This window comes from Paramisgurnus dabryanus, chromosome 2 (assembly GCF_030506205.2).
Source record: "Paramisgurnus dabryanus chromosome 2, PD_genome_1.1, whole genome shotgun sequence".
In the NCBI taxonomy this organism is placed as follows: Eukaryota; Metazoa; Chordata; class Actinopteri; order Cypriniformes; family Cobitidae; genus Paramisgurnus; species Paramisgurnus dabryanus.
This window is the reverse complement of record NC_133338.1, coordinates 58,157,746-58,174,582: the sequence shown is the minus strand read 5'-3', so window position 1 is coordinate 58,174,582 and position 16,837 is coordinate 58,157,746. Positions and strand designations below refer to the sequence as shown.

The 16,837-nt window shown below is 37.6% G+C and overlaps 1 protein-coding gene across 3 annotated transcripts; it reads right to left on the bottom strand.

The window, feature by feature from the left end:
• Positions 1–3,170: 3,170 nt before the first annotated feature.
• Positions 3,171–16,341, bottom strand: tox4b (TOX high mobility group box family member 4 b). 3 transcript variants are annotated; one of them, XM_065261894.1, is made up of 9 exons: positions 16,214–16,341; positions 14,639–14,704; positions 12,501–12,767; positions 12,137–12,397; positions 8,552–8,869; positions 8,384–8,464; positions 7,668–8,300; positions 4,315–4,469; positions 3,171–4,028 (listed from the first exon to the last, which is right to left on the bottom strand). In XM_065261894.1, exons 1-9 carry the CDS (start codon positions 16,217–16,219, stop codon positions 3,971–3,973), a joined length of 1,845 nt encoding a protein of 614 aa, XP_065117966.1. In that variant the 5' UTR covers positions 16,220–16,341; the 3' UTR covers positions 3,171–3,970. The 3 variants fall into 3 exon arrangements, with proteins under 3 accessions (XP_065117966.1, XP_065117965.1, XP_065117964.1); XM_065261893.2 differs by lacking the exon at positions 16,214–16,341 and adding an exon at positions 15,049–15,810 and having other exon boundaries at positions 8,552–8,866; XM_065261892.2 differs by lacking the exon at positions 16,214–16,341 and adding an exon at positions 15,049–15,798.
• Positions 16,342–16,837: the final 496 nt, after the last annotated feature.

Sequence of the window (16,837 nt, the reverse complement as noted above, 5' to 3'; positions counted from 1 at the left end):
AGAGATGTAATGTGTGTGTGTGTGTGTGTGTGTGTGAATATATGCTGTTTAAACACCCATGAGTCTGTCTGATATTTAGCCCCTCCCTCACACTGCATATTATTTTTATATTTAACAGTAGAGTTATCCTATTTATTTAGAGTCTTTTTTTTGTTTATTTACTTTAATTAAGACATTAAACATTGGATTATACATTTATTATTATTACATTACATTACATTTAAAGTACTACATTACATTAAGCATATTCATTTATCATAGGCCACTGTTTGTTTTTTTTAATAAGCATACATTTATTTTCATTTAAAAAAATTTTTTTTATTATATGCATGTATTTATGCTGCCATTTTGAAAGTATTAATATAGTTATTATTTTAATTTTATTCATGAATTCATTGTGCATTCCGCACTGATCAGAACACACGCTAGTGATATATTTGCTCCTTTATTAACTAATAATAAAATATTTCGTGTATTTATTAATTATTAAAATATTATTGCCTTTGTTTCCAGCGTTTCCCTCCGTTTCCCTCTCTCACATAAACTTCCGCCCTGACAGTTACGTCATGCAGTTTATAAAATCCCGCCCTTACGGTCACGTGAGAATTTTTCTCCCTTGTAAATCCCGCCTTAATGACACGTCACTGCGCGCACGACTTTTTCCCGCCATTTCGTGTCATTGAAAAAATGCGCGAATGCGTCCGAGCACGTGGGTTACCAAGAGCGCTCAAAGCGCATGTCAGTTTATAAGTGCTGGCGAAATAAAACATCATAAACCAAATGAGTTACTGAATATTAAAAAAAAATATTCTATAGCGTTAACTAAATGAAATGTTTTAAGCTTTTTAGGAGAAAGGACTTTTGCCAGTTATAAACAAAAATCAATGATTCTGTAATTGGTTCTCAAACTGTTTGTGGGCTCTTGTTATGTGTTATGAGATTTTATCAAATAAATTAATTTATCATAAATTCTGTGTTTAAATCTCAGAAACAAAGGCAACTAATCAAATGCACTATATTGTATAGGCTAATTTAATATTTTGTTCCCATTCGGCAAAACATAAAATTCATCTGGCCAAAAATATGTTACTAATTAATAATTAAATATACATTTTGTAGAATGTAAAGCCTAATTAAATATATATATTTTAATTTGAAAATATATTTAGTTGTAACCTTCATTTTAACATATATTTCAAAATGTATTTCATGAGCAACAAATATATTTCTAATTGTACAACCCATATGGCAAAATTCCTGGACAATATATTTGTTTATATAAAATGTATAAAGTATAAGTATAAAATATACAAGTATGTATAAAATATAAAATTATAAGTATATTTTTTGCAGTTTAAAATATATTTAATTTTAACCATTTTAAACCTGTTCGGGCGGTTTCTAAGACAGGGATCAGACTAGTCCTGGACTAAAGTAAATGTAAGAGCTGTTCAAACTGAAAACAACTTGCACTGACATACCGGTATCTTAAAATACATCAGTGCCCTTTGTTTTGCCTCAAAATTCAAACAAGTAATGTTTTTAGTAAGGAATGTTTGTTCAAACTAGTTATGTTTCCTAATTAAACTAAGGCCTAGTCCTGTTTTAAGATAATCCCTGTCTGAGAAACCATCGGTTATGTTTACAGGTTCGTAACATACAAAGTATTTCTTACATGCAATGTGAATATAAATGCATTATTTATTTTTAAAATATAGTTCAAAATATACAAAAAATGGCCAAAAATAAATTGATGAAAAAATTTTTGTAAACATATTTCAAAATTTATGTATTTTTAAAAATTTATTTTTTTGACATATGGGCCATAAAAATACATAAAAGACAACTATGTAAATGGCCAAATATTCAAAATATTTACAGTTTATTTCATTATTTAGTAAACAATAAACGTTAGTGAGCACAGTTTTTAATAAGGACTAAATATGGGTTCTACTAGAGTGCTTTAATAAACTTTATAAAGACCTCAAAATGACTTCCAGCATGTTTAGTTATTTATAAACATATTTTTTTGTGATGTTAAGCTGTTGAATATTTAATTTGGTATATAAAACATAATTAAAAAAAAGAGGAGGAGCTTCCAATACTGTTAAGGACAACGAGTCAAAAAAGGTTTAGATATACAATATAGGTCTCAATACCATATAACATGCTAATATAATATATCCCATATAACACACTGTAGATTAAATTATTAAATGACTTTAAACTGAAGTGATGTTTCAGAGGATTGATTGTTTTACAGGTCATCATTTAAATGCATAAACTGCTCGTGGGAATTCAGAAAGTTTAAATAATACACAATTCACTACAATCTTAAAACATGTGTAACAAGAAAGAACAACAACTCAAACTTTATCCATTTATTTCGTTATTCATTAAAATCTGCACATTTGCTAACATAGCAAAAAGTGAGGTTAAGACAAAAACATTTCTTCACAATTCATGAAAATTAAATTATTTTATGGGTATTTTTAATAAAGATAAAAATATCTATACACAGCAAAAAAAGTTTGCATCAACTATTCATTATTATACATTAGACATAGACATATATACATTTATGTATATAAGAGACACAAACACACTTTAATTTTGTTTTACGTTTGATTGTTCATTTCACAATTTACTCATCTGAATAAGTGACATTAAACTTAAAGAGTCTAAACACACAACAACAAATGAATTATGTAAATTCATCCTCTTATAAAATCCATACATGAATAATTTTTCAGAATTTTTGGAAAAGTATTTCTTTACCAGTATAAAATCTGTTTCCAGTTATTCACTTTGCATTTTCTGACAAAGTTGCATTTCTATCCAACAGCTTTGCAAGATAATAAAACACCTTAAATGTTTCTTAATTTTCAGAATATTTCAATTATAATATTAATATTTTCTACAGTCAGTGTTACTACAGTAAAATGATAATAAATCAGAAATTGTTTTCATTTAGTTTAACGGGATGCAACCTGAACATTATCAGTTTTACAGTAATGGTAACAGCAGTCAGAAGACCAGTTGAGCATAAACTACTGTAACCATAGTACATTTTGTGTGCTATTTAAATCACACACTTATTCAGATTAAAATATAGTGAAGGGCATCAAACGCAGAAAACAACAATCCTGTATGATGTCTTTGTTTCATCAGTCTTTGCATTATTAGTTTAAAAGTTGATTTAAAATCGTTTTCTTAAAGGTGCAGTGTGTAAATTTCAGCAGCATCTAGTGGTGAGGTGGTGAATTGCAACCAACGGCTCAGTCCACTCCTCACCTCTCGCTTTTGAAACACATAGAGAAGCTACGGTAGCCGCCACGGGACAAACATGTCATCGCCAGAGACAACTTAGTAAAAAAGTTTGTCTGTTAAGGGCTTCTGTAGAAACATGGAAGCACAAAATGACGACTTCCATGTAAGGGGACCCTTGGTGTATGTAGAGTAAAAACGTTTTATTCTCAGGTAATAAACATATAACGGTATATTATGAAAGGTCTTTATACACTCCTGATAATATAGTTTCGAATATTATTTTGCATTTCGGTCAAGAAATCCTTCTAAAAATTACACACTGCACCTTTAAGACAGAATAGAAATGTTGAGCAAGTCATTATCGGTCATGCATTAATCTTGTGTACTTGCATTTAAGTAGACTCACATTATCACACACACAGAGATAAAGAGATAGAAAATCTGTCTGAATCGATGACAAACAAACACTGCAGGATCAGATAAACAACTATGACATTTTAAAATATATAAAACGTTTTTTTTTTTACCATAAATTTCATTTTATGGAAGTCCCATGATGGAGTTTTCATGTTTCTTATTCTCGCTGACCATTCAGTTTTATTTCATCTGTTCCTCATAGAGTTTATAAGCTCTTGATGGTCTTTCAGATATTTTTATGTCAAAGCCTAAAGCTCTGTCTGTCCGTCTGTCTGTGATGTTTCTATGTTACAGTCGTTGAGTTTTGTCCTCTGATCGCACACCAGGCCATAAACACGTCTCTGCAGATGAAAACAAACAAACAAACATATCAAAACACAGCGCAGCTAAACCTGAAACGCAATGTACTCCATAATGTGATGAAACTGAGTCAAAGAGCGCCTGTCAATGTTTAAATCCTTTTCAAAAATGGCTTATATCTTCAAAAACCTGCAGCAATCAGACAAGCAAAAGTGCGTACACCCGCTCAGACCCTGAGGTGGCGCTAAGCACTTTTCCACGTCAAAGACCGTTTTTATAAAGATGGACTTTTTCTCAACCCAACTCTAGGTGTGAATGTTTGTGTACCTGCAGTGTGTAGCCACACACTCATTACTGCAGTATTCCCTGTCCCAGTCTTTACTCTCAATAGAGGGATTGGTACAGCCGGCCCGGATGCAAACACTGGGAGCGTCTGACGGAGTCACGTCTGGACCTGGAGAAACATTTAACTCCACCTCCATCTGAAGAACAAACAAACATACAGATGATGATAAACACGCTTTACATTTAAAGAGACAGATCAGCATGCATCACTGTCTTATCACCTCATCAATAAATGTTCATTATATCATAGAGACAGTGTGTGTGTGTGTGTGTGTCTGTGTACCAAAGAATGAATTGATATAATCTGTTAAAGGATTAGTCCATTTCCTTAAAAAAAATCCAGATAATTTACTCACCACCATGTCATCCAAACTGTTGATGTTTTTTTCTGTTCAGTCGAGAAGAAATTATGTTTTTTGAGGAAAACATTCCAGGTTTTTCTCATTTTAATGGACTTTAATGGACCCCAAAACTTAAGGCTTGACTCAACACTTAACAGTTTTAATGCAGTTTAAAAATGCAGTTTCAGCACAATTTTAGCGAAAAGATTGTAATTTTTGGCAAGAAAAATAAAAAATATGCACTTTTAAACCACAACTTCTCATCTTCCCCTGCCCTGTGACACGCCAGCACGACCTCACGTAATTGCGTAGTGACGTAGAAAAGTCACGTGTTACAAAAGTGCTTTTTTGTGCCAAAAATGACAATTGTTTCGCTAGATAAGACCCGCATGCCTCTTTTGAGATCATTTAGAGTCCTTAAAAGCTGTGTTGAAAACTGCATTAAAACTGTTAAGTGTTGTGGTCCATTAAAGTCCATTAAAATGAGAAAAAACCTGGAATGTTTTCCTCATAAATCATAATTTCTTCTCGAATAAACAAAGAAAGACATCAACATTTTGGATGACATGGTGCTGAGTAAATTATCTGGATTTTTTTTTTTTAAGAAAATGGACTAATCTGTTAAATTGTTCTCTGATATCTACACAGAAGGTTTGTGGCTTTATTAACTGCAAAAATTATCCAAAGTCAGTTTTACATGTCCATTTAGGATTTATCCTTTAGAATGAAATGATCTACTATTACCTTATTTGAAAGGGTCATGAATAATAATGCTGAGTTCTGCTCTGATTGGTTGTTTCTCAGAGCAGCTCCTTCAGTAGCTCTGTGTGTTTGTAAACAGATTTTATGTTTGAGTCTGTATCAGATGAAGATACAGATTTTGAGGAATTATTAATTGTTTGGAGATTGTTAATGGTAAGTTTGTGTTTTTTTCAGAATGGACTGGCAAAATGTAACTATAAAGTCAATAGCAGAACTTCAGGCCAGTGGTCTTTTGCATGCATTAGGTTTACATAAAAAGGAAACAATCGCGTTGAGCCACCTTTCCAGGACACGACTGTCAAAGTTCACCCCCTAGTGGCAGTCGTAATGAAATTTTAGTTAATTTGTAAATCTGTGCCAATATGTGAGAGAAGCTCATTTCAGCGCAAGAGCCTTTAATCTATCAATATTCACTATAGTAAAATAAATAAATGAATAAAACAATAAACAGCTATGCATATATGTAAAGACCACCAATATATTGTTGGAAATAACATATTAATGTATCCAACACTCAAAATCGCTCCGAAAAATATGCATCCGCAGACTGCAGGCACCTCATGCAGCCCCTTTGTTACTCTCCATAGGGAATGAATGACTTCCGGTTTATCGGCTGTTGTTTGTCGCGTACAGTGGAAACGAGCCTTTGAGGCTCACGATATGTCATTATCATGTAAAGAACTCTTATTATTCATCTACATAAACACTAGGGGTGGCACGGTCCATGAAAAAAATCAGAACCGTTCGGTTCGCTTGTCTCGATTCGGAGCGCGTGTGTGCGGCACGGTTCAACGGTTCATGGCATGCGCAATGTAGTCTCATGCCCTGTATGTGACCTCAGATAGCGTGTTTCCCTTTCGCGCGAAAGAAGAGGTGACTGGTTTGGAGTATAAGTACTGCAGGTTATGTTACGTGTAGAAATGGCAAGTGGGAGAGAAAAGGAAGTCTGCCCGCAGTTGGAGGATGCGCCAGCGTCGTATAAGTTTGGTGTGTGGAAACATATTTTTATTTCATGTTACCTATGGTGACAGCGGAAATAAAACAATAGATTGAACTGCAGTCTATGGGTTGAATATGCTCCAACAGCCACAGGAGACCGCCTTCTCTCCGACCATTTATCTGAGGTACTGAAAGTTTTACGTCTTTTCGTATTCAGCGCTATTTTAAGCCTTTCATTGATAAAATGAAAGCGGCTGATTTCCGCGTAGTTTCATTTTGCTAGCGTGTGAAAGTTGCGCGATCTTATTTCAGAAATTTCCCCTCAAAGTAATCAGGTCAGAAGGGGTCAAAAGTGGACAAAAGAGACGGATTTAAATATTTCAGGTGCAAAGGTTATGTTTCTCTCTCGTCCACATAATCTCTTAGTATTAAAGCAGCCTCTCAGTGATAAATCTAAGAGCTACACTGAAGTTGGCATTTTAATAAATGCAAGTTATCTCTGTGTGCTAAAAATGCACATAAAGTTTATGTAGATGGCATTACACATTCTCTTTTTGCCAAATAAATGTTGAAATCATCAATGTCTTCCCTCTTGCTCTATCAAAATCTCATCTGGCTTTCCTCAGAGATGGTCCAATGTGCTTAAAGTCAAATTCAGTTTGTGCATGATTACATGATATAACTTTTTTTTAATACTGTATCCTAAATTATGGATAATTAATACATTAATAAGATAATACATTTCTGGAGTGTTAAAAATTTAAAGAAAAATTAACAACAAGAACCGTACTGAACCGAGAACCGTGACCATAGAACCGTGATACGAACCGAACCGAGGGTTTTGTGAACCGTGCCACCGCTAATAAACACACTTTTACATTTTACGGCACTCATGTCATGCCGATCCAGGGCTCCAGACTGCCCCCAAATGGTGGCATTTTGCCGCCAAAATTTGAGAGTGTGCCACTGAATTTTACATCCAGTCGCACATGTGCGACCAGTAAATTTGACCTTTTTTTGTGATGTGACACTGAATTTGAAACAGCACGTTGTACTTTCTGCATCTATCATTAAAGTATTTATTAATAATACAGGGGAAATTTGTAGAAATGTCATTATTTGATTAGCATGTTGATTTACGATGTGTGACCCTAAATTTTTTGGTTGAGCCCCTAAAATTTTCAGTTGGGGGCCACTGTGCTCGTAGTGAAAAAAGTTAGTCTGGAGCTCTGCGATCTAAAGTTAGGGTGAGAAAACTTATTTACTTAAGAGTTTAAGAAGAATGGGACTCACCGCTTCTTCGGCGACCTCCTCTGTTGCTGATGGTGATAACGCCTCCACCATAGCAGTAGACTGTGACTCCTCCACTGCGGTGGAAGCGATCGGTGTCGTGCCGGGAGTCGTCACAATGATCTGCGAGTTCAAATCTATCTGCACGGGGGCATGAACTATCTTTATTTTGAGAGGAGGCGGTGGTGCCGTGGCAATGACTTGTCCCGCACCGGCACTCCCGCGCGGTTTTGCCAGGAGAGGCGGCGGGGCCGGCGAATGTACCATCTGTTGAAGACGTGGAGGTGGGGGCGTGTTCTGCATCTGCTGGAGCGGAGGAGGCTGGCGAGCGGTCGGAGGTGTGGCGGCTGATGGCGAGGACTGCGCCTGATGTTTGGGAAGTGCTATTTTAGTAACGGCGGGCAGGGAGGGAGCGGTAGGGGGCGGGGCCGTCGTCGCAGGCTTGTGCGCCCCCGTGCGCGAGCGCGTGGTGACCTGCGGCAGGTCTAAGATGATGTTGGAGGTGCAGATGTTGGTGATGGTGTTGTTGTCCGGTGCGTGCAGCGGGATGCGTGAGGAGCGTGTGGGTGTTGCGGTGGGTGGGGGTTCAGGGGCTGCGGGTGGAGATGGTGCTGTATCCATCACTTCAATAGTGGCCTGGAAAACAACAACATTACAGTGAGTTTGATTCATAATTATTACTCATAACAACTGTGTTTGAGCAATAAACACTGACTAACCTGAGACAGCTGACCCGCTTTATAAGCAGTCAGTGCTTTCAGGTATTCCTTCTTGGCAGCTTCCGTCTTCCTCTTGTACACCTGAGGGAGTAAAAAACAGTAAACAAATAAACAAGATGACAAAAAAATGTCACTTCATTAAAGACAGTTCAGATCAGATGTGCCTACCTGTTTCTGCTCCTCCCCCAAACTATCCCACATGGAAGCAACTATCTTGGAAACCTCTCCGAACGTAGCGTTGGGATTCTGACCCTTGATGGCAGCTTGGGTGTCTCTGAAAAACAGAGCGTAAGCCGAGACGGGTTTCTGCGGCTCGTTCGGGTCTTTCTTTTTCCTGCCTTTTTTTCCACCCCCTCCGGTGGCTTTCCGTACAGGAGCAGGGGAAGGCGCTGGAGCGATGACGGGTGGATCCAACACGGAGGGAGAGAGAGAGACGACGCCTGAAGACACGGACAGAGAGACGGGCGAATCCATCAGCATGCTCTTCTGAAGCAGACAGAAAGACGGATGGGAGGAGAAAGAGAGGAGAAGAACAGCATCAGAAGTCACTCGGCATCACCCTTTATATAAGAGAGAATAACAAACACCTCACCAGGGCTTTCTTTCAATAACACAGGGGATTTGGCCTTATTGGTGGTTACTATATTTACTCATCTTCATAAAGTACATGACACTCTACAGCTAAATTCAAATCTTGATGTCTGTCATTTAAAATGTTATATATTTATATCTTATATTAATTATATTTCACTGTCACTCTTTAAATTGCATTTCAATATTGCAATTTATTAGGGCTGCATAACGATTAATATTTTTGTTTGCAGAATAAAAATCATGTGTGTGTGTAGTGTGTATAATAATTATGTATATATAAACATACACACATACATGTAATTTTTAAGAAAAAAGTATATTTATATATTAAGTATTTAAATTTATATATAACATTAATTATATATAAATTAGGGCTGTCAATAGATTAAAATTATTAGATTAATCGCATGACTTCATGAGTTAACTTGCGATCAATCGCAAATCAATCTCACATTTTTATCTGTTCTAAATTTACCTTAATTTAACACTTTTCAAGTTTTTAATGCTCTAATCAACATGAATTTGGACAAATATATATATGCTATATGCAAATGTGTGTTTACAACAGCCTGTTTACATTTTCAACACAACCATCAGCCATAGTTTTATATATGATTTTCTGTTTAGAAGACCTTGTTCTTTCTCCATTTCTCTTTGCTGCTGCATCATTTGTGCTGGCAAATTGAGTTGGGATGAGTAAATTCTCAAAAAGTCATTATTTATATTTTAACATTCTCTATTAAAGGAGACATATCATGCTAAATCCACTTTCTTAGCTCTTAAATGCATTTTGTTGTATATTTGTAGTGTTTATAAGTACATAAAAGTTGAAATTAGTCTCTTCAGGTGCTTTGTTGATATCTTTATATTCTGTTTTGGTCATATTTTCCAACCGGTTCAGATTTTTCTATTATCTATTACGTTTTTTGAACAATTACGTCACAGTATTTGCAGCGGAACCGCTAAATAAGGACATCGACTTCCAGCCCAACACTATGAGCAATCCGCCATTTTCAATTTCTCGCTGCGATATTGTAGTCCAAGCTCAAGGATGCAGAAGTTACGAGAGAGTAAATCAAAATGTTCGGTTGTTGAACCTGTGCCTGGTTGAGTTTTATTTTTCACAGAAATGTCATTTTTTAGTGCGCGAAGCACTTCAAGGATAACTATTTCACCAAACTCCACCAGTATAAAGTAGGATTTGCCGATAGACTTCGTCTGATTGAGGGGTCAATTACTTCTATCTTTGGAGACGACGAGCAGAGCACTTCGGTAAGCTGTAAATAACTTTAAAAACAGTAAAGTACACGGTTGTCATGGTTTAGCAGTGCTGTTTCTCAATCCGAAGGCTGCAGCCTGCGGATGTCGCATGTGGTCATCAACCCGGGATTAAGTTATAGCATATTACAACAACTTACAATTAATTAAGAATGATAGTCAACTATATAATTGTTAATATTCTGAAATAAGACAGCCGGCATTAACACACCATTGCAATACCTCCATATGAAGAAGTTGTTCTGCAGGTTCGTCGTCTTCATTTTCATCTCGCTCCATTTCCGACTCTGGCGTGAACATATAAGGCTGGATGGACAAGTCTTCCGTTGTTGACATTTTGTGAATAACGAGTGAATAAAAAGTTTCTGTGCCGCTAGATAATCGTATCTCTGCTATAAAACTACAAAAATGGCCGAACGGGGTTGAGTTTAACCGAGTGTCACCTGCAACCTGGAGAGGGGGCAGGGTATGACGTGCATTTAAAAAGACAGCACCAAAACGAGTTGCTCTCAGATGCACATCAGAAAAGGGGTAGAAAGGGGGCCTGTGGGGCTATAATAATGAGGAATTCAGACCCAAGCTTTGCAGTTTCGCTTTATATAGACCACAAATAGATGATTTATATGTAAAAAGGACAGATTTAAAAGCATGATATGTCTGCTTTAAAAAACTTCAAAACAATGCATGATTTGTTGGAATCTGACAGTTCTTAATGTTCTTATTTTTATGAAAAACCTCCGACTCATCTAGACAGCGCAGGTCACTTGCTGTGTCTCAATTCATCCAGCTGTAGGCTAGACCAAGGGTCAAACAGAAATTGCGTGTTGCGTTAAATTGCGCGTTAATAAAATTAGTGGCGTTTAAATGAATTTGCGTTAACGCGTTATTAACACGTTAATTTTGACAGCCCTAATATAAATATACAAATGTATATACACATGCAATTACTTCTTTAATATGTACATACGTGTGCGTACTAATAAGGGCTGTCAAAATAAGCGCATTATTTAGCAATTAGCGTAAAATTTATTTTAACAACACAAATTTATTAACGTGTGCTTAATGCAACATGCAATCTCTGTTTGATCCTAAGCCTATCATGTTTTTGGATAACAGTAAATAGTCAATAAACATCTGAAATGATCTTGATTTATACGTTTTCTAAGAGGTGTGGCATGGACACACACGCGTCTTAGATTTTGGTTTGGGTTTTAAAACATGCAGGAATTAGAAAATAAAGTGCAGGACCTGACTGATGTTAAAAGAGTTATTAAGAGCGACAAAACTCAAAAACCATCTTCCTAGCACTAACTTAAACATCTAAAGCATTCACACAGGTGTGCAAGCCCGATATAAGCACACATAGACTGAATGAAATATCTGTTTTGACAAGAATTTCTCACAGATTTAATCTTTTATGTTTGAAGTAAATGTTTGATAAACTGTTGGAGAAAAATTTCTGATGTTTAAGATTATATTAGATCCTTGCATTACAGTAGATCTTAAAGCTGTCTGTCTCAATGTCAATCAAACAATAAAAGAAAGAAAAAAGTTTTGCATAAATTCATATTATTTTTTACTTTGTGTGCTAAATCTATTAATTAAATGATATTAAAGTATGGATTCAGTGATTTTCTTTTTCAACCCAAAAAATCTGACTCTTTCACTAATAATAAACATGCATATTTGTCAATGCCCATGTTGATTAGAGTATTAGTTAATCAAAACTTGAAAAGTGTTAAATTAAGGTAAATATAAAAAAAGATAAACATTTTTTGATAAATCATGACTGCTCTTCCGAAGGGGGCAAATTCAAAATATGTGTTCAAAGTATCATGTGTATTGCTCGTGTTTTCAAAATATGTGTTTGTTGTTACTCACTCGTCTAAAATCGTCCACGTCATCATCCTGAATCGAATCAGACGGTGAGTCAGCGGCTGACAGTGATTGATCAGGTGACTGTGGGCGGGGCAGAATGGTGCCGCCACCCAGACTCAACCCGAGCTGAGCGCTGAGTTCTGATTGGTCAATAGTGGTTAGCTGATTGTGTCCCAACAAGCTGTGGCTCATGTCACCCAGCGGGACATCGATGGTCATTGGTGAAGAGCTACTGAACTGTGAAGTAATGGGATGGCCAAGATCCTGCAATGAGAAATGCTTTTAAATTAAGCTATAAAGGTTTTCAGTTCTTGACAATGTGAATGCATGCACGCTTTATTAATAAACATTGATTTCTATATCGCACCATTCCAAGTGTGGATCCCAGTATGGGCTGTTGACTTATCAGACTGAGATGTTCGAGTCCCTGTGAGGGTGCGTTCACAAACGTGGAGGCAAAAGAAGGATCATTCCCTCCGACCACAGCATTCACGGGAACGCCAGATGAGTGACCACCGTCGCCCAGTTCTCCAAAAGGAGCCACCACATCAGAGACGCCGAGCGTAGAGTCCGGGTCCAGTGAAATTGGCGGGATCTCCAACTCCTCATCACCCAGGCTTGGGGTGTGGAACATCTACCAAGACATTATCATGAACATTATCACTTCTGCACTAGTGCCTGTAGTGAGAGTAAACCATAAACTGTAAAAAAAGATGGACGACGCCTGTTTGCTCTCTTCAATTGGTGAAAAGTGAAGCCGCCAGTGTCCTGATATAGCACTGACATCTTGGGTCTTGAGTCTGCGCAGTAGCGTTTTCAGGACCAGTCATGCGCAGTAGCGTGCAGGAAGTGAAGCTGCGAAATCAAGATCCCACCCTCGCAGAATGCGCATATCACACGATATCACAGCTGTCAATCATGACGTGACACCACTGTTTTTATATCATTTAATAACTACCTAAACACAAACCTATTTTAAAAACAAACATTTGAATGTACATCAGCGTGATAAAAACTACAATAAATGACAGAAACCAGCTTCGAAAAAAAGATCATTGAAGTGTAATAAAAAAAAATTGTTGGTCTCAAGGCTTGTGCGGCACGCTTGGAGTAAACATACTGTACATACATGCAAGAGTAATTATTTAAAAACTCCCTCATTCCCTCGTGTGTGTGTGTGTGTGTGTAGCGAAAGGTTAGTGTTCACTGCTGGTGTGTGTGCGTGTATAGTGAAAGTTTAGTGTTCACTGCAGGTGTGTGTAGTGAAGGGTTAGTGTTCACTGCAGGAGTAGTGTTAACTGCAGGTGTGTGTAGTGAAGGGTTAGTGTTCACTGCAGCAGATGTGTGTAGTGAAAGGTAAGTGTTCACTGCAGGTGTGTGTGTGTGTGTATAGTGAAAGGTTAGTGTTCAATGCAGGTGTGTGTAGTGAAAGGTTAGTGTTCACTGCTGGTGTGTGTGTGTGTATAGTGAAAGTTTAGTGTTCACTGCAGGTGTGTGTAGTGAAGGGTTAGTGTTCACTGCAGGAGTAGTGTTCACTGCAAACGTGTGTTGTGAAGGGTTAGTGTTCACTGCAGCAGATGTGTGTAGTGAAAGGTAAGTGTTCACTGCAGGTGTGTGTGTGTGTGTGTGTATAGTGAAAGGTTAGTGTTCAATGCAGGTGTGTGTAGTGAAAGGTTAGTGTTCACTGCAGGAGTAGTGTTCACTGCAGGTGTGTGTTGTGAAGGGTTAGTGTTCACTGCAGCAGATGTGTGTAGTGAAAGGTAAGTGTTCACTGCAGGTGTGTGTGTGTGTGTATAGTGAAAGGTTAGTGTTCAATGCAGGTGTGTGTAGTGAAAGGTAAGTGTTCACTGCTGGTGTGTGTGTGTGTATAGTGAAAGTTTAGTGTTCACTGCAGGTGTGTGTAGTGAAAGGTTAGTGTTCAATGCAGGTGTGTGTAGTGAAAGGTTTGTGTTCACTGCAGGAGTGTGTAGCGAAGGGTTAGTGTTCACTGCAGGAGTAGTGTTCACTGCAGGTGTGTGTAGTGAAAGGTTTGTGTTCACTGCAGGAGTGTGTAGCGAAGGGTTAGTGTTCACTGCAGGAGTAGTGTTCACTGCAGGTGTGTGTAGTGAAAGGTTTGTGTTCACTGCAGGAGTGTGTAGCGAAGGGTTAGTGTTCACTGCAGGAGTAGTGTTCACTGCAGGAGTGTGTAGCGAAGGGTTAGTGTTCACTGCAGGAGTAGTGTTCACTGCAGGTGTGTGTAGTGAAAGGTTAGTGTTCACTGCAGGAGTAGTGTTCACTGCAGGTGTGTGTTGTGAAGGGTTAGTGTTCACTGCAGCAGATGTGTGTAGTGAAAGGTAAGTGTTCACTGCAGGTGTGTGTGTGTGTGTGTGTGTGTGTGTGTGTGTGTGTGTGTGTGTGTGTATAGTGAAAGGTTAGTGTTCAATGCAGGTGTGTGTAGTGAAAGGTTAGTGTTCACTGCAGGTGTGTGTTTAGTAAAAGGTTGGTGTTCACTGCAGGTGTTTTCACCTCTGATGAAAGGAAGTGATGTCCATCTCCACTGATGGTCAGGTAGTTATCACTTCCTCCTGGGAACTGAACAACAAAGACATTTCAGAAAGGTTTGAATCTCTCCAGTATCAACATACATGAGTTATTTTAAGTGCAGTGTGATCCAAATAAACATTGTATACAGATTAACACCTGACACCATCATTGTATTCAGGGTTTCCACCATTACCAGATGTGTTTCAGTGAACTTTAAGTCACTAGATACAGATTTGTAAAAATGTCTAGAAATAAAGCAATAATAAACATCTGTCTTAAAGCTACAACTACAAATATCAAAACAAGGATCAGGACATCAGGGTTATATGAATATCCATGACATGCGATGTTTGAAAATAAAATTCCCTGATGTTTCGTGTAGGAACGGTCACCTTCTGAACCGCGTCAAATCCGTTAAACGCGTGAGGATCCAGAAACTCAGACTCATCGGACCTCCCGTTTCCGTCTGAAAGATCCGAGTAAAAATTTAGATCCATAACGAAACTCAAGAGTAGCAGAAGAGTTGAACGCGAGAGCTACACATCTGTCAAAGACATGACGCTCGTGACGTCTCCAAGATTAGATCAGACACACGCGTCCGATTATCAGGCCTGCCGCACACTGCGGTACCGATCAAACACATACGCGTTATCCTCACAACACATACAAAAACACATATTGCGCTATTTAAATCACAATGAAGAACTAATTCAGTCCTGTTTGATTATAACGTTAACGGCGCCGATCCGCATCGATTTGAATGACAGCACCTCACATGGAAAAATGCGCCATATGTTCTCGATTTACAGAGGAAAATACCACAAAACACCACGTTTGTCAGCAAAAACGACCAGATGTTCTTGTGAAAATAATTAGAGGGTATCGTGAAAAAACTGTCTGATCTCAGCACAGCAGGAGCCGCAGTCGAGGGGAATGGATCTGTGTGGATGTGTGTGGGACTTCAGGAAAACCTGTCACAGGGTGATCGCGACTCATTATTATTATTAAATAACGCACATATATCATAAGGGCGAATTTCTCTTAACCAAAATACAATTTAAATGTCATCAACACGACCACACCAGTAACCCAGTACAGACTCGAGTGTTTTATTAACTGGAAACACTTCAGCACACACCCCTCTCCACAGGTGACAATGGTATGATCGCAGGCCTTTTAAGGAGAACAGACATTTAAAGTAACTCATATTATGACAGTAAACTAAATGGCTCTAGTGACCTTATGTTTATTATATAATATATATTACACTTCGAATAAATTAACTTTTTTTAAATTGTCAATATTTGCAAACAGATTAAAGAGGCGAACTCTTGTAGTTTACCAGCTAGTCATTATTTAAATCGTTGTAATGCAAATGATACTGCCTATGTTACATTAGTTTGTGTGTTTACATCTATAAAATCACGTGTTTGGCCATTTGAAGTGGCAGGAGTGCGTTGGGACTGAATGTAAGTTATATTGGGAGACTGTTGAGTTTTACTGGGTTGGGGTTTCTACACATATTAACCAGCTCTACCGCCGACGGCGTCTTCTTACCTCCATACCGCCCTGAAAACCACACGCCTTGTCTCTCTGTATGTTTATGTCCGATCAAAGCGATTCTCGAGGAAAAAGCAAAGATCGCACGAATCAAAACATGCGAATTTCCGGGTTTTGCAGATGAGTGGAAGTGACGTAAAAAACGGCGCGACACGCTCCTCCCCCATAAGCCGCATTGGCCGCTGAATCGTGGGTAAACCGGCGCCGCCATATTAGGAAGGGCAAGTGTTTATACTTGATAGCTAGACGTGAGGAATTATAAATAAAGTGTTATTGTATTTGTTAATAACTGTGGAAGCATTCCTAATGTAAAGTAATTGAATGTACGTGATAAATGAATTAAGTACTTCATTTCAGAAATTTGAAATAGTTCTAGTCCCCTTTGTTTAAATACAATAAATACTGTAACAAACTTATTGTAATGTTAGTTTTAAAACAAAATTTGCTAGTAAAAAATATAACATGATGCTAAATTCAGGCAACAAACGTGACGGTTTCTGTAAATTATTACGCTTTAATTTTTCTCAACTATACGCTTAACATTTTCAGGAGCAAATGTTTAGTGTAGAAAATCATTCCATGCATTTAGAAATGTTTTGATTCCTTAAGGTCAAGCAAGAT

Excerpts from the sequence above, each read along its gene's own strand:
- tox4b (XM_065261892.2), bottom strand. The coding sequence starts at position 15,153 with ATGGATCTAAATTTTTACTCGGATCTTTCAGACGGAAACGGGAGGTCC. Across the intron at positions 12,768-14,638 it reads ATCACTTCCTTTCATCAGAG|ATGTTCCACACCCCAAGCCT; the intron begins GTGAAAACACCT and ends ATGTCTTGGTAG. Across the intron at positions 8,465-8,551 it reads TGGGGGAGGAGCAGAAACAG|GTGTACAAGAGGAAGACGGA; the intron begins GTAGGCACATCT and ends TTACTCCCTCAG.